General features: G+C 42.3%; 1 protein-coding gene across 3 annotated transcripts in view; it reads left to right on the top strand.

The window, feature by feature from the left end:
- ELL (elongation factor for RNA polymerase II) overlaps positions 1 to 23,760 on the top strand; it is a 68,319-nt gene that overhangs the window by 32,229 nt on the left and 12,330 nt on the right. For all 3 annotated transcript variants that reach the window (XM_085040317.1, XM_085040316.1, XM_085040318.1), the window contains exons 2-7: positions 209 to 256; positions 9,371 to 9,492; positions 10,062 to 10,225; positions 12,740 to 12,993; positions 16,931 to 17,055; positions 19,625 to 19,721. In XM_085040317.1, the coding sequence (XP_084896443.1) occupies positions 209 to 256; positions 9,371 to 9,492; positions 10,062 to 10,225; positions 12,740 to 12,993; positions 16,931 to 17,055; positions 19,625 to 19,721 (810 nt within the window). The remainder of the gene's footprint in view (positions 1 to 208; positions 257 to 9,370; positions 9,493 to 10,061; positions 10,226 to 12,739; positions 12,994 to 16,930; positions 17,056 to 19,624; positions 19,722 to 23,760) is intronic.

The raw sequence follows: 23,760 nt of genomic DNA, 5'->3' as shown, positions 1-23,760 counted from the left end.
TATTTCCCTGAATAAAAATATTCAGAATTTAGAACAAATAAATTCATTCCGAATCTAGAATAAAAAACTATTTCTTTCCCCTTTAAAAAAAAAAAAAAAAAGTAAAAAAATCGAGGTGAAAAATCCAGCTGGATACATCCTGGTGGTGAACTTTGGAACTTTGAATTTCTCTGAGATAATTTTGGGTTTTTTCTCTTATTTTTTTTAGGATGCTGTGACCTCCAAACCTGTCATCCAGTTTCAAGGGAGCCAAGGGGTGAGTTGATCCTGGAAAATCCTTTCCTGAGTTTGTATATATATTATGTATATATTTTATATATTTTTATATATATATTATATATTTTATATATATATTTTATATATATATTTTATATATATATTTCTAAAAGCCTGTGTTTACCTTCAGGTTTTTGCATAAAGAAGGGAATTAAACTTTTTAATTTTAAAATTTTAAAAATTTTTAAAATTTTAATTTTTTTTTTTTGCCACAAGCTGAACTCATTAATAACTTCTGCTTGAGATATATATATATATATCTATATCTATCTATCTATATATGTATATATATATATGTATTTCTGAATATATATATATATATATATTTCTAAAAAGCCTGTGTTTAACTTCAGGTTTTTGCATAAAGAAGGGAATTTAACTTTTTAAATTTTTAAAATTTATTTAATTTTTTAAAAAATTTTTTATTTTTAAAATTTTTTTGCAACAAGCTGAACTCATGAATAACTTCTGATATATACATGTATTTTTATTTATATATATTATATATATATATATTATATATATTTTATATATGTATATAAATATTTTTAGATTTATATATAAATAGATATTATATATATTATGTATGTTACAATACATAATATATACATATATATATATATGTATATAAATATATTTTTATATTTATGTATAAATATGTATATATATATATATATATATATATTTATTTTTTTAATGCACTGGCACATTAAAACTTTAAAAAGCTATTAAATCCACCACTCAGTCCTTCCCCACATCCTATTTTCTGCCATTATTCTCACCAACAACTCCCAGAAAATGCAGCAGGAAAGAGATGATTGTTTTTGTAAGTTCAGGAGAAAAACACAAACTCTGCCTGTGCTGGGAAATAAAGAAAAGAGCAATTTCCAGCTTTTTTAATTCAGTTTAGAGCTCAACTTCCCATAAACTCAGTGGGAAAAGATCAACATCTCAGCTGGTTTGGGTAGAGTCAGAAATCAGGAGGGAAATTTGATTTATTTGATGAGTTTTGTGTGGAATAAAGAAGCTAAAAAGTGGGAATTTTTCTTTTTGGATGCAAAATCTGCACCTGGATTTCCCTGTGGAGCCGCTCAGGTTTTGGGAATTTCTCCTCTCAGTGCTTTTCCTTGAGGGAAATGCAGGAAAAGGAATCAGAATAGTTTAAAATTCTCTATTTTCTTTCTCTTTGCTGATGGGGGTTTCACCTGGATTTGATAGGGAAGAGAATCACAAAAATATTCATTTAAAATTCTCTATTTTCCTTCTGTTTGCTGATGGGGATTTCACATGGATGTGATAGGGAAGAGAATTCACAAAAATATTCATTTAAAATTCTCTATTTTCCTCTCTTTGCTCATGAGGATTTCACATGGATCTGGTAGGAAAGAGAATTCACAAAAAATATTAATTTAAAATTCTCTAATTTTCCTTTTCTTTGCTCATGAGGTTTCCAGATGGATTTGATGTGGAAGAGAATCACAAAAATATTCATTTAAAATCATGCAGTTCCTTAGGATAGTTATCCTATAATTAATAGGATATATTTAATGTAGGATATATTTATATTATATTATTTATATTATTATATTTATATTATTATTCATTATATTATTATTATATTTATATAGGATATATGAGGATATATTTATTATATAAAGAATATTTTCCAATGCTGTGGTTGCTCCTGGTAAAAAAAATCAAATTATTTTTAATTATGAATTTTAATTATTTATATATTATTTTATATATGTATTTATATTTTATGTTATTATTTATTAATACCTCTTTTCATTTTAATATTAATATTTCATTTTAATATTTTTAAATGATTTTAATATTTTAAAGCCTATTTTAATAATTTTAATTACCATTTTAGTTTAATATTTTAAAAATTATTCTAATATTTCTAAACTTATTTTAATAATTTAATTACCATTTTTATTTTAGTATTTTAAAAAGGATTTTAATATTTCTAAACTTATTTTAATCATTTAATTGCCATTTTTATTTTAATATTTTAAAAGTATTTGAATATTTCTAAACTTGTTTTAATCATTTAATTGCCATTTTTATTTTAATATTTTCAAAGTATTTGAATATTTCTGAAGTTATTTTAATAATATAATTACCATTTTTATTTTAATGTTTTCTAAATTATTTTAACAATTTAAAATACCATTTCATTTTAACATTCAACGTCATTTCACTACTTTAAAAATCATTTTAATAATTTAAATTCACTTATAATAATCGATAATAACTCAATTACAACCTTTAATAATGGCCTAAAAATCACTAAAAAAATGAAAGTATCAATGGCATTTAACCCCTGCAGTGCCAGCTCGGGTGACACTGCAGTGTCCCCAGGAGCAGAGGGACAGCAGGCAGGACAGTGTGACAGTGTGACAGTGTGACAGCACCTCTGTCCCCTGCAGTGTCCCCATGGGCACAGGGACAGCAGGCAGGACAGTGTGACAGTGTGACAGCACCTCTGTCCCCTGCAGTGTCCCCATGGGCACAGGGACAGCAGGCAGGACAGTGTGACAGTGTGACAGTGTGACAGCACCTCTGTCCCCTGCAGTGTCCCCAGGAGCACAGGGACAGCAGGCAGGACAGTGTGACAGTGTGACAGTGTGACAGTGTGACAGCACCTCTGTCCCCTGCAGTGTCCCCAGGAGCACAGGGACAGCAGGCAGGACAGCTCTGGTGACACCTCTGTCCCCTGCAGTGTCCCCATGAGGAGAGGGACAGCAGGCAGGACAGTGTGGTGACACCTCTGTCCCCTGCAGTGTCCCCAGGAGCACAGGGACAGCAGGCAGGACAGTGGGACAGCAAAGTGACCTCCTGGCAGGTTAATGAGTGACCAAGGTGGAGAGCAGAGAGAGCTCTTTGTCCCTCTGGTGACACCCTGGGGACATCAGCTGCCAGCTGGGGACCTTCTGCTGCAGGGAGGGAAGGGAAGGGAAGGGGAAAGGAAAGGAAAGGAAAAAGAAAAGGAAAAAGGAAAGGAAAGGAAAAAGAAAAGGAAAGGAAAAAGGAAAAAGGAAAGGAAAGGGGAAAGGAAAGGAAAAAGGAAAGGAAAAAGGAAAGGAAAGGAAAAAGGAAAAAGGAAAGGAAAAAGGAAAGGAAAGGAAAGGGGAAAGGAAAGGAAAAAGGAAAGGAAAAAGGAAAGGAAAAAGAAAAGGAAAGGAAAGGGGAAAGGAAAGGAAAAAGGAAAGGAAAAAGGAAAGGAAAGGAGAAAGGAAAAAGGAAAGGAAAGGAAAAACTCTGCTGGCTGCTCTTTTGGGATTTTCCTGCTTTTTGGGGTTTCAGGTGCTTCCCAGGGATTCTGCAGCCCTTGGGGTCATTCTGGGAATTTGGGATTCTCTCAGAGCAGGGTGAGGATGGTGAAGGGTGTTGGTTAACCTGCTTTGGTTTTTTTAAATTGTTGTTTCCGTTCTTCCTCAGTTCACTGGTTTGGTGCATTCCTGGGTTGCTTCCCAAAAAATGAGGAGAATCCCAGAATTCCCAAAATGCAGCTGCAAAGAATCCCAAAATCCCAAAAATGCAGCTGCGGAGAATCCCAAAATTCCCAACAATGCAGCTGTGGAGAATCCCAGAATCCCAAAATCCCCAAAAATGCAGTTGTGGACGATCCCAAAATTCCCAAAAACACAGCTGTGGAGAATCCCAGAATTCCCAAAACTGCAGCTGTAGAGAATCCCAGAATCTCAGAATTCCCAAAAATGCAGCTGTGGAGAATCCCAAAATTCCCAAAACTGCAGCTGTAGAGAATCCCAAAATCCCAAGATTCCCAAAAATGTGGCTGTGGAGAATCCCAAAATCCCAAAATTCCTGAAAAACGCAGCTGTGGAGAATCCCAGAATCTCAGAATTCCCAAAAATGAAGCTGTGGAGAATCCCAGAATTCCAAAAAATGCAGCTGTGGAGAATCCCAAAACCCCAAAATCCCAAAAATGCAGCTGTGGAGAATCCAAAAATTCCCAAATTTCCCAAAAACACAACTGTGGAGAATCCCAAAATTCCCAAAACTGCAGCTGTGGGGAATCCCAGAATCCTGAAATTCCCAAAAACCAGCTATGGAGAATCCCAAAATTCAAAAAATGCAGCTGTGGAGAATCCCAAAATCCCAAAATTCCCAAAAAATGCAGCTGTGGAGAATCCCAGAATCCTGAAATTCCCAAAAACGCAGCTGAGGAGAGTCCCAAAATCCCAAAATTCCTGAAAACGCAGCCGTGGAGAATCCCAAAATTCCCAAAAGTGCAGCTGTGGAGAATCCCAAAATCCCAAAATTCCCAAAAACGCAGCTCTGGAGAATCCCAAAATCCCAAAATTCCCAAAAATGCAGCTGTAGACAATCCCAAAATCCCAAAATTCCCAAAAACACAGCTGTAGAGAATCCCAAAATCCCAAAATTCCCAAAAACACAGCCGTGGAGAATCCCAAAACCCCAAAATTCCCCAAAATGCAGCTCTGGACAATCCCAAAACCCCAAAATTCCCCAAAACCAGCCGTGGAGAATCCCATTAAATTTGTAGGGTGGGAATTTTGCTCCCAGCCCGAGTGTCAGGGCGATTTAAAGCAGCACTGTGAGGTTTTAATTTGGGAATTTTCTCTGCCAACATTCTCCTCTCAGGAGGGGAAAAACTCCACTGGGTGATTTAGGGGCAAACAGGACTTAAAAAAAAATAAGAATTTCAACCAAACTGCTGCTTTTTAAATTGAGTTTTTTAAAAAAAATTTTAAAAATTGAGTTTTTTTAAAAACTCTGGGAGGTTTTTTAAATTCCTGTTTCCATGTGGTTTCACCTATTGCAGAGTTATTTAATGGAAAATTGTCAAGGAGACTTTCAGTTTCTAACTCACAGGAAAGAAAAAAACCCCAAAAAACCCAAAAAACCAAAAAACTTCCATGTTTTAAGACATGAATTAACCAGGAAATGGAATTGTTGGGAATAAAAACCCAGGAAAGGAGGAAATCAGTGATTTTAACCCAAAATAAAACATTTTAGCTGTTCAGGGCTAAGGAACAAAACCTGCATGATTGAATCTCACATTAAAAAAATAAATTTTTGGGATTTTTTTTCCCCTTGGAATGCATTTCCCTGATGGATTTTATTCTGTGTAATAATCAGAATTTCAGTTGTAAAAATCAGGTTGTTTTTACCAGAATGTTCCTCCAAAATGGATATTCCTCAGGAGCAGCACCTGCCTGTCAGTTTTCCTTCAAAATCTGGATTTTTTTGGGTGGTTTTATAAATTTTTATGGAGTTTTGAGAGTTTTGCTGTTTTTCCAATATGCACATCAATTAGAACTTAGGACCTGCAGCACCACAGCATTGCAAATTAAATGCAGAACTGTGCTAGAAATACCAAAAAAGCTGCTATTTTGGTAAAAAAAGACATGCAGAACCAGAGGGTGAAATTTGCAGGTGTTTGTGGGGTGAGGAGAGCAGAGAAAAAACCAAATTAATGGAGCAAAAAAATACCCTTCAGGTGCCAAACCCACATTTTTAACACGACCGTTGGCAGCAAAACATCTTTTTTTTGTGATTGGAAAATACAACATTTCCCCCATATTTTTTTGGGGGGAAAATTTAAATTTTTTTCATGTCAAAAATTTCATTTTTTTTTGAGCTGGGAGTTTTGGTATTTAAATAGAGAGAAGAGAATAGAAATCTCTCTGTCCACAGATGAGTGTTACTTGAAAGAAGAAAACCAGAAGTCACAGCTGGGCTGAGCTGTTTTTAAATGCAAAATACCCTCAACACCAAAATTAGGGTTCCCTCAAAGCAGTGCTTTGAGAAAAATTTCTGTTTTTCTGCTAAAAATAATTCCTAGATAACGGCCAGGGCTGCAATGAGACACTTTTCAGTACTAAAGTGACTTTGCCTCGATTTGCAGCCTCTGGAAAGGCAGAAAAAATCCTATAAAAATGCAAAATTGGGGCAAAAATCCTGTAAAAATGCAAAATTGGGGCAAAAATCCTGTAAAAATGCAAAATTGGGGCAAAAATCCTGTAAAAATCCAAAATTGGGGCAAAAATCCTGTAAAAATCCAAAATTGGGGCAAAAATCCTATGAAAATCAAAAATTGGGGCAAAAATCCTATAAAAATCCAAAATTGGGGCAAAAATCCTATGAAAATCAAAAATTGGGGCAAAAATCCTATGAAAATGCAAAATTGGGGCAAAAATCCTATGAAAATGCAAAATTGGGGCAAAAATCCTGTAAAAATCCAAAATTGGGGCAAAAATCCTATAAAAATGCAAAATTGGGGCAAAAATCCTATAAAAATCCAAAATTGGGGCAAAAATCCCATGAAAATCCAAAATTGGGGCAAAAATCCCATGAAAATCCAAAATGGGGGCAAAAATCCTATGAAAATGCAAAATTGGGGCAAAAATCCTATGAAAATGCAAAATTGGGGCAAAAATCCTATGAAAATGCAAAATTGGGGCAAAAATCCTATGAAAATGCAAAATTGGGGCAAAAATCCTGTAAAAATCCAAAACTGGGGCTTTTGGAGCAATTTTTTTTGTTTGTTTGTTTGTTTGGGTTTTTTGTTGTTGTTGTTGTTGTTTTTTTGGGGTTTTTTCTGTTTTTTTTTTACTGTTTTTTCCAGTGGTAAAGAGGAACAAGAAAAAAGTCCTTTCAGCATGTGGAGGTGTGATTTGGTGACATCCTGCAGGTTTTATTTTCCAAAATATAATTTGAATTCTATTTCCAAATTTATTTCCAAACTAGCTCAGCTAATCCTCCCGGAAAACAAAACATTTTGGATTTTCCCTTTTTTCCCCAGATTCCCACCAAATTTCCAGCTGCAAAAATCCCCCCAATCTGCTTCTTACACAACTCTGAGTTTTTCTGGTAAAGAAGGGAATTTTCTTGCCCCTGCCTGGGTGGGGAGAGAGGATGACAGGAGAGATTAAAAATTCTCGAGGGTTGCAGCCCATGTTTGGCAGAGGAGATAAAGGAGCTGCTCAGGGAGGGTCCAGCAGCACCCCAAAAAATCTGCTCCCAGCACTTTCAGACCCAAATTTTGGGGATAATTCATCTTCCTGGGTCCAGCAGCACCCAAGAAATCTGCTCCCAGCATTTTCAGACCCAAATTTTGGGGATAATTTATTCTTCTGGGTAAAGCAAGGGTTCCAGCAGCACCCAAAAAATCTGCTCCCAGCATTTTCAGACTTGAATTCTGTGGATGATTTATCCTCCTGGGTAAAACAAGGGTTCCAGCAGCACCCAAAAATCTGCTCCCAGAATTTTCAGATCCGAATTTTGGGGATAATTTATCCTCCTGTGCACAGCTAGGGTCCAGCAGCACCCAAAAAATCTATTCCCAGCATTTTCAGACCTAAATTCCGTGGATAATTTATTTTCCTGGGTAAAACAAGGCAAAAATCTGTGTTTTTGAGAAGAAGGGAGCTCTGTTTGAGTTCCACTAGCTTTTCAGTGCCTCCAAGAACACCCCTGTGGTTGAGCAGAAGGACACAAACCCCTGGGTTTTCCAGGCTGCTGGAGACATCTGAGCTCTGCAGGAAACCTCCCCAAAATCCCCTCCTTGCCCAGCCCAGCTGCATGTGGACACCACGGGCTGGTTTGCTGGCAGCAGGCTGGATTTTCTGCATCCATGTGGCAATCTGGGTAAATATAAACCCATGTGGTGTAAAGCCTGCCTTAAAATAAACTGGGAGAGCTGGTGTTCCTCCTGCTTCTGGAAACCATCTGAATTATCAAATATTGATGGGAAATAGAGCTCAGATACTGGCATTTAGGTTGGATCCTGAATGCAGAGGGGGAGAGACAGTTTTTTCCCTTTTGAAAAATGAATGGCTGTGCAGGGAGAGAGAGGGGAGCTGAAAAAAAAATAAAAAACAATGCAGGCTGGCTGTGGAGTTGTCTGTGGAGCACACTTAATGCTTGATTAAATATTTAATTTAGCAGCCAGCGTCACACTCTACTGTGAGCCATGAAATCTCGTTATGGAATTATAATTTCTTAAAAAAGAATGAGCAGGTTGCTACCTAGTGACCTGGCTTGTGCTATGTTTAGTGCTGGATCAGTAATTGTAAAGAAACGAGCCTGGAGTGGTTGAAATGGAATATTAACGGTGGGAGTGAGTCTGTTTTGAGCCTGGATCGATGGAATTGGGTCAGGTTCCTGAAAAAGGGTGGTTGTGGGCTCTGTTCTGTCACAGCCACAGCCAGCTTCAGCTGCTTTCTCTTCTCTCTCTTCTCTTCTTCTCTCCTTCTTCTCTCCTTCTTTCTTCTCTCCTTCTTTCTTCTCTCCTTCTTTCTTCTCTCCTTCTTTCTTCTCTCCTTCTTTCTTCTCTCCTTCTTTCTTCTCTCCTTCTTTCTTCTCTCCTTCTTTCTTCTCTCTTTCTTCTCTCTCTTCTTCTCTCTCTTCTTCTCTCTCTTCTTCTCTCTTTCTTCTCTCTTTCTTCTCTCTCTTCTTCTCTCTCTTCTTCTCTCTCTTCTTCTCTCTCTTCTTCTCTCTCTTCTTCTCTCTCTTCTTCTCTCTCTTCTTCTCTCTCTTCTTCTCTCTCTTCTTCTCTCTTTCTTCTTCTCTCTCTTCTTCTCTCCTCTCTCTTCTTCTCTCTCTTCTTCTCTCCTCTCTCTTCTTCTCTCTCTTCTTCTCTCCTCTCTCTTCTTCTTTTTTTTTTTTCTTTTCCTCTCCTTCTCCTCTCTCTTCTCCTCTCTTCTCTCTTCTCCTCTCTCTTCTCCTCTCTCTTCTCCTCTCTCTTCTCCTCTCTCTTCTCCTCTCTCTTCTTCTCTCTCTTCTTCTCTCTCTTCTTCTCTCTCTTCTTCTCTCTCTTCTTCTCTCGTTACCTTTCCTTCCCCCTGAACACAGTGGGGATAACTTGAATTCTCTGTGCAGCAGCTCAGGTGCTTTCCTTGCATTTGGGCTGCAAAAATAACTTGAATTCTCTGTGCAGCAGCCCAGGTGCTTTCCTTGCATTTGGGCTGCAGAAATAACTTGAATAACCTGGAAAGCCCAGGTGCTTTCCTTGCCTTTGGGCTGCAAAACACCTCAGGACAGTCGGGTTGTGCCCCAGGTGACCCAAGTGACCAATGTCCTCCCCTCTCCCGAGCAGCACATCGCCATCCCCAGGCCTGACCGACCTGCAGAAGTGAGAACCTTCACCTTTTATCTCTCCAACATCGGCAAGGACAGCCCCCAGGGCAGCTTCGACTGCATCCAGCAGTATGTGTCCAGGTGAGTGCCACGCCCAAGGAAAACACAGCTTTTTAGACTCTTTCCAATGTGGTTTTTTTGGGAAAACCCAGTTTTTTACCCTCTTTTCTAGAGCATCTCTTCCCTGACCAAACTAAATGCACATTATTCCTTTTTAGACTCTTTCCAAAGTGGGGTTTTTTTTGGGAAACCCAGTTTTTTACCCTCAGTTCCGGAGCATCTCTTCCTTATTCCTTTTTAGACTCTTTCCAATGTGTTTTTTGGGGAAAAACCCAGTTTTCTACCCTCTCTTTTGGAGCATCTCTTCCCTAACCAAGCTAAATGCACATTATTCCTTTTTAGACTCTTTCCAATGTGTTTTTTTGGGGAAAAACCCAGTTTTTTACCCTCTCTTCTGGAGCATCTCTTCCCTGACCAAGCTAAATGCTCATTATTCCTTCTTAGACTCTTTCCATTTGTTTTTTTTTTGGGGAAAACACCCTCTCAGCTCCTCTGTGTGTCCCCATATCACCCACCTCTGTCCCCAGCGCCACCCCAGCGTCCCCTCACAGCACCAGGAGTACCTTTAACCCATCACATTTCCCTTGCAGCAATGGCAACATCCATTTGGATTGCCTGGGGAGCATCCAGGATAAAATCACCGTGTGTGCTACTGACGATTCCTACCAGAAGGCGAGGCAGAGCATGGCCCAGGCCGAGGAGGAAACTCGCAGCCGCAGCGCCATCGTCATCAAACCTGGGGGGAGATATGTAGGTAAGCAGCCAACTCACTTTGGGGCTCTGCCACTCCTTTTGGGGCTCAGCAGGTTGTGGAGGGAAATCCTGGAGTGTTGGCTTGGTTGTGTGGAAAGTTCCTGGTAGTTCTCATGGGTGTTTGGTTTAGGAGCTGTTGTGTTGTCTTCACTTTTTCCCCATCTCTGGAAGCGTCCATGATCACTTTGGAGCTCTCAGAGCACAAATTCAGGGCCACAAACACTAACCAGAACGCAGAATTTCACCATTTTTTTCTTCTTTTCTCCCCGAGGCAGCTGCTTTTCCTGCAGCCCATGTGATGTGCAGCCAGTCTCTTCTCAGAGGATCTGTGACGAGAGAAGGGTTTGAGTTGCAAAACGCAGAGCTGACCCTGACTCGTTGTCACAGCAGCCAAGTGCTCAAAGCTGAGAAACAAGATAGTAATCAGGAAGGAAATGCATTGATTTCCTGTAGACCAGGAGATTATTTTGTTTAGCTCCTCTTTGAGAACATTACAGTAAGTGCCTGAAGTTAAAGCTGCTGAGGGAGAAGACAAAACCATTTGCTTCCCGGAAAAATGGAGCAAAACTTATTTTTTTTTTTAAAAAATTAAAACCACTCCTCAAAACCTTTTACTGGCTCGAAATGGAGACAGAGCAGGAGGGGCAGAGCTTGTGCTCCTAGATGAAATATCAGTGTAAAGGAGGAGAGCTCTGCTCCAAGGAGGAAGGGCTTGGAAGGACAATCCTCGTGTGGGATCTGCAGGTCGTGGTGTGCCAGCAGCATCAGCTGATTCCCTGCAGGCTGGGCTGGAGGGACAGGGCTGCCTCCTCTCACATTTCCAGGAGAACACAGAGCTCAGCACTTCAGTGGAATCATTCCAGGCAGCTCAGATGTGGAAAAATTTATACGAAATGTTGAAATTGGAGAGCGGCAGGGCTTGGGGATGTGAGCTGACAGTTGAAAAAATAGATATGTAAACAGAGAGCTGCAGGTGAAGCTGCAGGGGATGTGTGCTTAGAGCCACACTAAATTCATCTGAATATATCCACACACATGCACGTGGCTAAATATTTGAAAATCCTTTGTGTCCTGGCTTAATTTAGTTTTTTCTTCCCCCTCTCCCTGCCCATTTTGGCTCCAGCCTTTCAGTGGAAACCTCCCAGCGTGGTGTTTTCACTGTTCATGACCAACAGTTTTCACTGTTCATGACCAACAGTTTTCACTGTTCATGACCAACAGTTTTCACTGTTCATGACCAACAGTTTTCACTGTTCATGACCAACAGTTTTCACTGTTCCTGACCTGGCAAGAGTTAAGGCAGCTCTAGAAAGCTGACGAATCCTCTCCTGTCCCATTTCTGGAAACAAAACCCAGTTGACCTCTGGATTTTGTGGGATGTTTTAACGTGAGAATTTGCCCACCTCAGTGGATGAATTTACCTCCCTCAGCCCTGCTGAGGATGGGTTGAGCTTCCTCTCCCAGCACCGTGGTGTGTAATGAAGAGCCAGGAAATGTGGGTTACGCAATGTGCAGCTCAGTAAAACAAACAGTGCAGACAATCCCCAGTATCTTCAGATGACTCAGTTGAAAACGTGGCTTCCTAGCAGTGGAGCAGTGCCATGCTGGAATAAAAACCTCCCCAACGCTCAGAGCACAGGCTGGATGTTGTTTGTCCTAGCAGAAGGTCACTTTCTCCAGCTTTAGCAGTTATTGATTGGATGTCCAGGTTGTTAGACCTTGGAACCAACACATTTTATTTTCAGGTTTGCTGTTGGTAGCAGGAACCTGCCTGTGGGAGCTGCTCCTGTATTCGAAATATTCCCAATTTTCTGATTTGGGCTCCACTCAGTGATGGCACGAGGGTTCGAATGGGGAAAAATGAATTTTTGGGTCCAAAACCCACCGTGGGGATGGAGCTGAGATACACTTCAGAGCCAGCTTGGCATTGTCCTTCCCCTGCAGTGAAGGGGTTATTCCCCCAGCACCCTGATGAATAGGCTGATGGCCCAGTGTCAGCCCCATTCATGGCCTTCAGAGGGGGAAGGGAGGTGGACCCAACCCCATAAAGTTCCTATTGTTCTAAAAGCAGAAACATCTGCTGGAGGAGCGTTTCTGCTGAGCTCAGCAGCGGGGAGCCTCTCGCTGACCAGTTCTGCTCTTTCCACTCTGCATTTCCACTCTCCCAACACAATAATGCAGAATTTTCTCCTCGTAGGGAGGGCAGAACCGCTTCGATTAACCGCGGGGGAATCCGTGCACTTGGGATAAATGAAAAGCTGGCAGACAAAGGGAGCTTTATACAAACTGCTGGCCAATAACACTCAGGTTTCCAGAGCTTGGTGTTGCTGTTTACCCATTAAAAGTTGTCACAAACCATAAAAAAACCTCACGGGCTGCTCGTTCCGGGGCCGAGGGGGTGTGCTGGCGGTGTTTGTCCCTCCCTGTCACCTCGTGCCACATCCCAGGGCTGGCTGACAGACCCCCTCCAGCCTGTGCAGGGTCCTGCAGTTCACTATTCTCGTCTCATTTTTAGGCAAAAAGGTTCAGGTGCGTAAACCTGCCCCAGGAGCTTCCGATGCTGTTCCCTCCAGGAAGCGCCCAACGCCCGTCAACCTTGCCAGTGCAATAAAGAGAGGCAATAGTGCGATTTCCCAGAGACCCTTCAAAGATAGGGTTGTGCACTTACTGGCACTAAAGCCTTATAAGAAACCCGAACTTATTCTCAGATTGCAGAAGGATGGACTTTCTCAGCAGGACAAGGATTTGCTGGATAACCTTCTGCAGCAGGTTTGTACTGTCGGGTTTTTAGGTAAAAGGGGGAAAAAGGTCTTCTCAGAGCTGCCCTGGTGGCAGGGGAAGCTGTTATCTGCAGGCTGCAGCTGAAAATGTGACTCCAGAGGCTGTGGGGGATGCAGCTCTGAGCTCCCAGTGCTGCTGCAGAGATAGCAGGAGCCTCCCCTGGCTACGCCTTGGGTGAGGGGGGTGAAGCCAAATTTGGGATGGTTTTGGCTCACCAGATCAGTCCCTTTCAGAGGGACACTTCTGCTTGGTCATGGGGAGGATTCTCTTAACAGAGGATCCACAGGTTGGTTGGTTGTAACCTGCAAATCTTGATTTTATTCTCATGGACATGCAGGAGCAATGCTGTGTATTGATACAGGTTTTGTACACCAGGAAAAAGATCTCCCCTTTTTTTTTTGTATGGTTATAACCTGTAAATCTCAATTTTATTCTCATGGACATGCAGGAGCAATGCTGTGTGTTGGTAGAAGTTTTGTACATGGAGGAAAAGATCTCCCCTCTTTTTTTTGTATGGTTATAACCTGTAAATCTCAATTTTATTCTCCTGGATGTAAAGGAGCCACGCTCTGTATTGGTACAGATTTTGTACATGGAGCAAAAGATCTCCCCTCTGGTTTATTTTGTGCCTTTCCTGCTGTTGTTTGGTTATAACTTGTAAATCTGGATTTTATTCTCCTGGATGTAAAGGAGAAATGCTGTGTATTGGTACAAGTTTTGTACACCAGGAAAAAGATCTCCCCTTTTTTTTTTTTGTATGGTTATAACCTGTAAATCTCAATTTTATTCTCCTGGATGTAAAGGAGCAATGCTCTGTGTTGGTACAAGTTTTGAACACCAGGAAAAAGATCTCCCCTCTGGGGTTTTTTGGTGCCTTCCCTGCTGTTGGTTGGTTATAACCTGTAAATCTCAATTTTATTCTCATGGACATGCAGGAGCCACACTCTGTATTGGTACAGATTTTGCACATGGAGGAAAAGATCTCCCCTCTGGGTTTTTTTTTGCCTTCCCTGCTGTTGTATGGTTACAAAAAATACATAAAATCTCAATTTTATTCTCCTGCACGTAAAGCAGCAACACTCTGTATCAGTACAAGTTCTGTACACGAAGGAAAAGATGTCCCTCCTGGTATTTTTTGTGCCTTTCCTGCTTGGAAGTGGCCCTGGTTAGGTGTGAAGATCATGCAGCTCCTTGCCAAGCACATTATTTGGATGTCAAGTGCGAAAGCTGTCTCCAAGCTGAATCAGTTCCTAGCACTTTGAGTCACATTCAAGGTGCCATTTTAGGCCTGGCAGTAAACACCTTCATTGCTTTATTAAACACACCGTGGCTATTTATTTAAATGCTGCATCTGCCTTCTGATGTATTGGAATATATTCTGGAAAAAACTCCTTATTTTTTCCCTTTTTTTTACTCTTTTCCATAACTTTCCAGGAGTTCATTTTGCTCAGGGCAGGTAGTTGAAAAACCCACCTGCCACAACTCCGATTTTAATCCCAAAAAACCCTTAATTTCCCATCAATTTTTTTTTTTTTTGGTGCATTTTTCCCCTGCTCTCCCCAAATTCCAGAGCAGCAAACTCCATTTGTGACAATCACTTTTGCTGGATGCTCTGCCCCAGCCCTGGCCTGGCTAAATGCTGATTTGGCTGCAAACCTCCTGCTCATCAACTTAATCCCTCTCAGCCCTCCCAGGGCTCCCATCCCACAGGCAGACACAAGATAAGCTAAAAATTACAGGCTGTGGTGTTAAAGCTCCACGTCTAAATCCGTCTAGGTGTGGGTTTCATTGTGCTCTCTCTCTCTCTCTCTCTCTCTCTCTCACATCATCTCTCGCAGGACTCCGTGTTCCTGGCGGCCTTTTTGCCTCAATTTTGCAAGGTTTCTATTTTTGGGAGGCTTGGGGTGGAGCTTGCAGAGTCCCACACGAGCAAAACAAGGAGGTAGCAGCTCTGGCTCAGCCTCTGTGCAGAGAAAAAAAAAAAAAAATGCGAGTTGTTCTTCCCAGGCTTCAGGAATTTCTCCAAATTCTGGGAGATTTTTTTTAAATTTTTTTTTAGGTAAAGGAGAAGCTGGCTTTGCTTTTGTCTCCTGGGTGTGTTCAGTGGGATACCTCGATGTAAAACGCAGCTCAAATTCTGGTTTTTTGGCACAGGGTTTTGGAAAGCTGACAGGGCTGAAAGGAAAAACAAAGTGTTTGTCATGTAAACTGATAATGGACTTTCTATTTTTCGCTTATCGGGAGAGTTTTGGCCGTGTTGGTTGTGCAGCTTTTTGCTCCGAAATTCCTAGATTTTTAATATTTTTTACATCAGTTTGTAATCTCCCTGAAGAAAAAAAAAAAAGAGGAATCAGCAGCATCTCCAGTCCATTCAAGACTTCCCATTCCTTTGCCTGTTTTTGAGGCATTTTCCTGCTGCGTGGATAATAGAAACCCCTGAGCCCAGCCCCGTCCTGAATGGAGAACAGTAATCCCCAAACACATCTCCACGCCCTGAATAAAAGCATTTCCCACTCCCAGGGGTAGCAATCCCCACTCTGAGGGACTCCAGCAGGGAATTTGGGATGCAGCTGCTGCCTCTGGGCAAAGCATTTGGCACCTGGGCCTCCTTAGCCCTTCTCAAAAACACACAGAAAGCTTTATTTTAATTAGGAATTCTGCGAGATGAGGTTGCCCAGAGAATATTCCCCATCCCTGGGAATGTCCCAAGCCAGGTTGGAGCAGCCTGGGATGGTGGAATTCCCTGTCCTGGGATGGTGGAATTCCCTGTCCTGGGATGGTGGAATTCCCTGTCCTGGGATAATGGAATTCCCTGTCCTGGGATGGTGGAATTCCCTGTCCTGGGGTGGTGGAATTCCCTGTCCTGGGATAATGGAATTCCCTGTCCTGGGATAATGGAATTCCCTGTCCTGGGCTGGTGGAATTCCCTGTCCTGGGATGGTGGAATTCCCTGTCCTGGGATAATGGAATTCCCTGTCCTGGGATGGTGGAATTCCCTGTCCTGGGATAATGGAATTCCCTGCCCATGGAATTAGGTGGAATCAAACCATCCCATGTCTCCTGGATCACCCCAGAGAGGTTTTTCTCTCTGTGAAATCCTCTCTGGGGTTTTGCTTTGTGCCAACTCCGGATTTTCAGGCAGCAAGAAAGTCAGATTTTCAGCCAGGCTGTGGAAAGATTGATCCAAGGGGGATAACTCTCTCCCAGGTTGTTTCCATTCTAATCCAGCTCTGCCCATCCCATCAGGGTTTCCTCTCCATCCAGGCACCACGCAGGGTTTTTTGGGGGAAATCATGATTTTGTAGGGTTGGATAAAATGTCAGGCTGAGCTCCCCACAGTGCTCTGAAGCTGCAAATCCCAGGTTTCCCTGCCCTGGAAAAGTTCTCCACAAAATCCAGGTGATCCCATGGCATTCTTCTCACAGCTACCTGAGAAAGCAACTTTCTGCCTGTTCTCTTGGCTCATGAGTGAGAAATTATCTCCTGGCAATTGTTAACCCAATTTATCACCCCAAGAGTTCCTCTTTGGCCCCAAACTGCCCCATTTTTGGCTGTGGGACAGGTGTGATAAGTGAGCTGCCTGTTCCCATTAGGCTTTATTTCCAGGTGTTTCCATCGAGTGGTGTTGGACTCCCCAAGCTGAATAATCATAAAATAAATCACATTTCTTAGATATGATTTATTTCCCCACTCAACTGGGTATGCTTTAGGAGCTCATGATGAGTGATTGCAGTGACAAGGCGAGAAAGGCACAGTTTGATTAAATAACCTTAATAATGAGGAAATGAAATATTAAAGTCTCTCCTTGTTCTCTAACACTACTAACAGCTGCTCACATTTTTGCCCTCATCTTAACTCTTGTTTGGTGGAGTAAAGGAGAAAATCAAACCCTAATGATGGTTTTTCCAAATTCCTTCTGTTCCAGGTGGCAAATCTGAGTGCCAAGGACAGCACTTTCACCCTGAAAGATTGTGTCTACAAGGAGGTGCAGAAGGACTGGCCTGGCTACTCAGAAGGAGATCAGCAGCTGTTGAAGAGGATCCTCGTTAGGTAATTATCTATTTTATTCCCTCTGATTCCCTCCAGAGCTTGGGAATGCTGGGCCAGGAGAGGTGCTGTAAATCAGGGTCTGTGAATTGAGTATTTCATTTATTTTAGCATCATTTTAAGCTCTCCCATCACCCAGGCAGCTGCAGGGTTGGACTGAACTTGAATATCCAAGTGGATTCACCCTTCAGATCATCCTGGGTTGTCTTTAAATAATGAAAGGAAAAACCTGGATGGAGGCAGAGCTGGTAGAGTTAATACAGTTGTTTTAAAATCCAAGTTTGGAAGCTTCTGGCTGGCAAGAAAAAATACCAAATCCCCCATTTTTCTACAGAATTCTGCTCCAAATGTGGATATTTTTCGGTGCCTCAGTAGAGATTTTGCAGTGCAGACAGAACATTTACTTGTGCTTTATTTTATTGCACTTCTGGTTAAGCTGAAGTTGATTTAAAAGCACAATTGACTAGAAGATGAGACTTTTTTAAACCAACAGAAAACTTCCACTCCGAGTGCTCAAGGAAAATCAAAACTCATTTAAATGGCCTTGATGCAAAACTACAATTAAAAGTCAAACTACATCTGCCATGCAGTCTTTATGGCTTTTAACAACCAAAAAAAAAACCAAACCCAAAGTGAATTTCTCCCTGTAGAAAAGCCATGTTTACTGCTTTTTCTAGAACTGTGGCATTCAGCTTGGGCGAGGGTCTAAAAATAGACCTTGGAAAGGATGTATTCAACTGTACAAACAAAGCCAGTGCAGGTAATGAGGCCCCAAAATGGGGGAAAAAAAAATTAAAAAAGCATGTGGGGTTGAGGACAGGAGAAAAACAGGGACAGAAAAAGGGCACAGGAGGCAGCAGACGTTGGTTTTACGTCGCTGTCGCTGCCTGGAGCCAAAAGATTGTTCCAAGTCCTCCTGGGTCTGCAGTGACCACTGAGTGCCTCAGCAGCTGCAGGAATTAACATATCTGCAGGTATTGGAGGTGGGTTGGGCTGGGCTGGGGTTAAAGCAGCTCAGTTTGGGTCAGGCCAGGTTGTTTTTCCTCTTTTTTTTTTGTGTTTTCCATCGTTTTGTCACCGCTGAGCAGCCTGGCTGGTCAGAGTTGTCCCATCCTGGATGAGCTTCAAGGTTTTTCCAACCCAAACCATTCCAGGATTCTCTAGAATTTTTTCCTCTGTTTAACTCAACACTTCCACTGACTCCTTAAATCCACAATTAACAATTAAAAGTGTGACAGGGTTGCTCAGGATAAACAACAAACCCACCAAAAACCACTTTCACTGGGATATTCAGGCAATATCAGTGTCCTTTCCCATTTTCCCAAATCCTTTCCTGGGTTGATCTGTGGTTGTCCTGAATAAAATCAAACAAAGGCAGTGGTGCCACTGCAACATCTAAATATTGCTGCAACACAGCCCAAGGTTCAAGCTCAGGTTAAAAGCCAAATCTTGTCAAGTCCTGGGCGTTATCTCCCAGATAATCTCCCCAATGTTTAAAGGATATGATGGATATTTCACGCTGATTCCAGTTTCTTGGGGAAGAATTTAAAGGTGGGTTATTCAGGCTCTGCAGCTCCTGACAAACTGACTGCAGAGCTGCTTTATTAAAACCTTTAACCCTGAATTTTTTATTGGTTTTTTTTTCAGTTTGTCAGCTGCAACTTGATGCAAGAGTAGTTTTTTTTTTCTGGGTGATTAATGGAGTGGCAGTCTGGTGTCAGAATTGTTGGGCAAAGCTGGGAAAATACTCTGAGATCTGGAGGGGAATTGAGGCACTCAAATCATTCCAACTGTGCTTTTTGTTGCTGCAGAACATTTTTATTATTTACCCAATGCCACAAACACAGCCCAGGGTTGCTCTGCTTTGCATGATGCAATCAGAAAGTGTTCTTGGGAAGCCCAAAATGTAAATCCTGGTGGACCAATAATACCTCAGTGGTTCCTGTCCTAATCCTGCTTTTCCTGGACCCAGAGGAGTTCACTGCTGAAAGGGCTGCTGTTGCCATAAAATCTTATTTTAATGATGCTAATGAGTGGGAGAACTTATTCCTCAACATCTGAGCTGGAGCTTCAGCCCCTTCTCGGTGAGCTTGGCTTTCTGAGTTGTCTCAGAAAGCGAAAACTCAGCAGAAATTTGTTTAATTAATGTCTTCCTGAGCTGTATTTCAATCAGCAAGAATAATATATGATATCCTTTACACCTTAAAATTCAATGCCACTTTTGCTGATCTCCACGTGAGTTATGTTTCCGAGGCTGGAATTAATTTATTTGAATTCTTACCTCATCAGATTAAGAGAAAAAAAGGTAAAATCGTTGCAAAATAAGTTGAAATCTCAAAAGGGAATCTTTCCATGTGTCCAGGAGCTCATGTGGGTCTGAGTTGTTGCCAGAGAGCCACAAAAATCACGAGAAAGCAAGGAAGATATAAAGAATCCCAACTTGTCAGTGTTGTTTTTATGGATTTTATCAGAGATCAGAGGTCATTTCGTGATGTCTTTGAGCCCAGGGAAGGCTCTTTGCCCCATGAAGTGTCCCAGGCTGTGACTAACCCTTGATTTTTGTGTTTTCCAGGAAGCTCTGCCAGCCCCAGAACAGCAGTGGCTTCCAGGGAGAAGCACCATCCCTGAGCCCCCCGAAGGACACCATCAACTCCAGCTCTCCCCCTCAGGTGGGTGATTCCCCTGATGGCTTTGGCTGCTGGCTGTGAACCCAGGCTGCCTCTGTCTGCAGCCTGTAACCACCTGCTGGAGGGTCAGCAGGTCCTGAGGGTTTTATTTCTTTTTTATTAAGTCTGATTCTGGCTTTGCTCAGCATCTGTTTCTGCTCTGGCGGCGGATCTGTGACCCTGAGGCTCAGGTTGAGTTTGAAGGGTTGAATTCCTCTCTCAGTGCCTCCATCCCTCCTGGAGTTCCTGGGAGAACGAGCTTGTGTTTTCCTCATTACTAATAATTGAGTGGAACCAAGCTGTAATAAGCAGCTCCCAAACAGGGTTGAGTTATTAAAAATCCTTGACCTTTCGCAGCCTAATTGCCATGACAGGTTGGGCTGCTCCCTCCTAGGAGATACCAAAGCACAGAAAAAAAGCAGGAAAATGTGATTTTCACAGCTTTTTCCACAACCAGAAACCACACCAGGCAGAACCCCATCCCCATTTCTCCCAGTATCTCCCAGCAATTGTGAAATTTTGCTGCCTTCCCCTCTCCCAGCTTGGGTCAGCCCAGACAAGTTGAGTATTTATTCTCCTCCTGCCAGTGGAATGTGTAATGCCTGCTTGTCTGGACAGACGCTCCGAGGATTAGTGGCAAAGAATATTAGCAGGTAAAGAAATTATGTGCTCTCTGGCACTGGGAGGGAGGCAATTCTCTGGTTGAGAACGAGGACTGTGTAACTTGTTTGCCAGGTAGCTAATTCCAAAATCCTCTCCTGCTCTGCTGTGGGCATTTTGTTGGTGAATGAGGAATGATCGCCTTGGAAAGACACAGTTCTAGGCTTGTGTCTTTTTTTTAAAGGCTGGAAAATCATCCTGCTTCTCTGGCTATCCATATTTTAAAGGCTTGGAGGTCTTTAGGGTGAGATTTGGATCTCTCAGAATGACCCAGCTGAAATTTTTGGGGTGTTTGGTTGGTTTGGATTTAGGAAAAGCTGGTGAAATAGAGAAAATCCGATGTGGAATAGAAATGTTTCCAGCATGATTGAATCTCAGAGCCCCTTAGGATGAGGTTTTGATCTCTCAGAATGAGCCAGCTGAAATTTTTGGGTGTTTGGTTGGTTTGGATTTAGGAAAAGCTGGTGAAATACAAAAAAATTCAGATATGGAATAGAAATGTTTCCAGCATGATTGTGTCTCAGAGCACTTTAGGGTGAGGTTTTGATCTCTCAGAATGACCCAGCTGAAATTTTTGGGTGTTTGGTTGGTTGGATTTAGGAAAAGCTGGTAAAATAGAGAAAATCCGATGTGGAATAGAAATGTTTCCAGCATGATTGAATCTCAGAGCACTTTTGGGTGAGGTTTTCATCTCTGAAAAGACCCAGCTGAAATTTTTGGGTGTTTGGTTGGTTTGGATTTAGGAAAAGCTGGTGAAATAGAGAAAATCTGACGTGGAATAGAAATGTTTCCAGCATGATTGAATCTCAGAGTCCTTTAGGGTGAGGTTCTGATCTCTGAAAAGATCCAGCTGAAATTTTTGGGGTGTTTGGTTGGTTTGGATTTAGGAAAAGCTGGTGAAACAGGGAAAATCCGACATGGAATAGAAATGTTTCCAGCATGATTGTGTCTCAGAGCACTTTAGGGTGAGGTTTTGATCTCTCAGAATGACCCAGCTGAAATTTTGGGGTGTTTGGTTGGTTTGGATTTAGGAAAAGCTGGTGAAATAGGGAAAATCTGATGTGGAATAGAGATGTTTCCAGCATAATTGAATCTCAGAGCACTTTAGGGTGAGTTTTTCATCTCTGAAAAGATCCAGCTGAAATTTTTGGGGTGTTTGACTGGTTTGGATTTATGAAAAGCTGGTGAAATAGAGAAAATCCGACGTGGAATAGAAATGTTTCCAGCATGATTGTGTCTCAGAGCACTTTAGGGTGAGGTTTTGATCTCTCAGAATGACCCAGCTGAAATTTTGGGGTGTTTGGTTGGTTTGGATTTAGGAAAAGCTGGTGAAATAGAGAAAATCCAATGTGGAATAGAAATGTTTCCATCACGATTGTGTCGTGTCAGACAGCAAACCGCAGCACTGTGAGCTGTCAGTTCTTTAATACTCTCTGGCTGCAGTTTCTATTTCGAGAAATGGTTGTTAATGGGTGCAGTGCCAGCAGGGGATTGGGATTTGGTAGGGCTGGAATGCAGAATATTTTGGGAAAGCTCACTTGTTGGAATGAAGGTGAAAAAGAATTGGGATGGTAATTCAAGGGAAAAGATCTATATCACCCTCCTAACCAGAGAGATGAGTTGGGAGAAGCTGATACTTGTTGTTTTTAGAGAAAAGGTGGTAAAATCTGGCAGTTTTTTAGCTCTGTCACCTGCTCAGAGAGCTGCAGAGGTGGACAAGGGGGAGTGATGTTGCCAAGCCGGTCAGACGTGCTGCCCTTGCCCCTTGAGCTCTTCCTTAATTAGCCTGACAGGTAGAAAGAATTCCTGGCACTGAGCAATGTCCTCCAGACCCCTGAGTTAGCAAAAAACAGGGGAAAAAAGGGGATTTAGGGGCTCCTCCAGCCATCATCCATCTGTGCTCGGCGATGGAACAACATTTCCATTCGCAAACACGCCTGAGACAGAAGGAAAATAATGGATTATCCAAAAGAAATACCCAGAGCTATCGCTTGTTTTCCTCTGGGCACTAAATAATCTTTGGCTCGGAGCTCCTGCAGCCCCAGAGCTGCCAGGTGGGCACAGGCTGAGGTGGTTTTTGGCTGGGCTGAGCCTGATGGATTGGGTTCTTCCACGGAGCAGCTTTTCCAGGAGCTCGAGGAGGAGATGTGGGCACAGCTGGGAACCACTTCCTGCTCTGCCCTGCTGCAGAAAAGGGTTGCTCAGGTCACGTTGGCTCCGTGACGTGGCTTTTTGAAACGCTGCAAATGTCCCCTTTTGCCTGAAATTCTGAGAACTGAGCAGCTCTGCACTTCCTCCTCTCTTCCGGGCAAAGTCTCGTTCCGGAGAAGAGGAAGGAACTGGGAAACTTCAGCACAGAGCTGGGAATAAAATGCAGAACTGGTGGATCCCTCCCTGCTGCAGGGGGCTGAGCAGGTTTTTCCTTGGCAGGGAGTTTGGGGTTTTTCCTTGGCAGGGAGTTTGGGGTGCTCAGGAGAGATGTTTTTATCAGGGAATGCCAGGATGGTTTGGGTTGGGAGGGATTTTAAAGCTTCATGCCATGGGTAGGAACACCTAGCACTGTCCCATGGTGCTCCAAACCCTGTGTTTGAGCATTTCCAGGATTATTTCCACTCTCCAGTTGGCTGGGAAAGGGGGAGGCTGAAGGGTTTGAGTCCCAAAATAAGCCGCAGTGAGAGCAGCCTGGGTATGGCTAATAGGGGAGGTCAGGAATTGCTGATGGGATTTTAGGATCCTTTCGGCTCTCCCACCAAACCGTGGGCTCTGGGGAGCACCTCGGGATGGATAAACTGCTTTTCCAGAGAATATTCCCTTCTCCCCTGTGTTGCACCACCACCTAGTGGCGACACTTCTGCATCTTCACCACCATTGATTTCTGCTTTTTTGCCCCTTAACAGAAGAGATCCCAACCTCTGGAATTCATCAGCTCCACTCCATCTTCACCACCATTTATCTCTCCTTTTTTCCCATCTTCACCACCATTTATTTCTCCTTTTTCCTCCTTTTAACACGAACGATCTCAACCTCTGGAGTTCATCTTCACCACCATTTATTTCTCCTTTTTTCCCCCTCTTTAACAGAAACGATCCCAACCTCTGAAGTTCATCAGTTCCATCTTCACCACCATTTATTTCTCCTTTTTTCACCTTAACAGAAATGATCCCAGCCTCTGAAGTTCATCAGTTCCATCTTCACCACCATTTATTTCTCCTTTTTCCCTCCTTAACAGAAATGATCCCAAATTTCTCCTTTTTTCCCCCCTTAACAGAAATGACCCCAACCTCTCGAGTTCATCTTCACCACCATTTATTTTTCCTTTTTTTCCCCCTTCACAGAAACGATCCCAACCCCTGGAGTTCATCTTCACCACCATTTATTTCTC

This window comes from Lichenostomus cassidix, chromosome 28 (assembly GCF_008360975.1).
Source record: "Lichenostomus cassidix isolate B80296 chromosome 28, HeHo_3.0, whole genome shotgun sequence".
NCBI classification, from domain to species: domain Eukaryota; kingdom Metazoa; phylum Chordata; class Aves; order Passeriformes; family Meliphagidae; genus Lichenostomus; species Lichenostomus cassidix.
The sequence above is the reverse complement of the archived record's forward strand: the minus strand, read 5'-3'. Positions and strand labels throughout refer to the sequence as shown.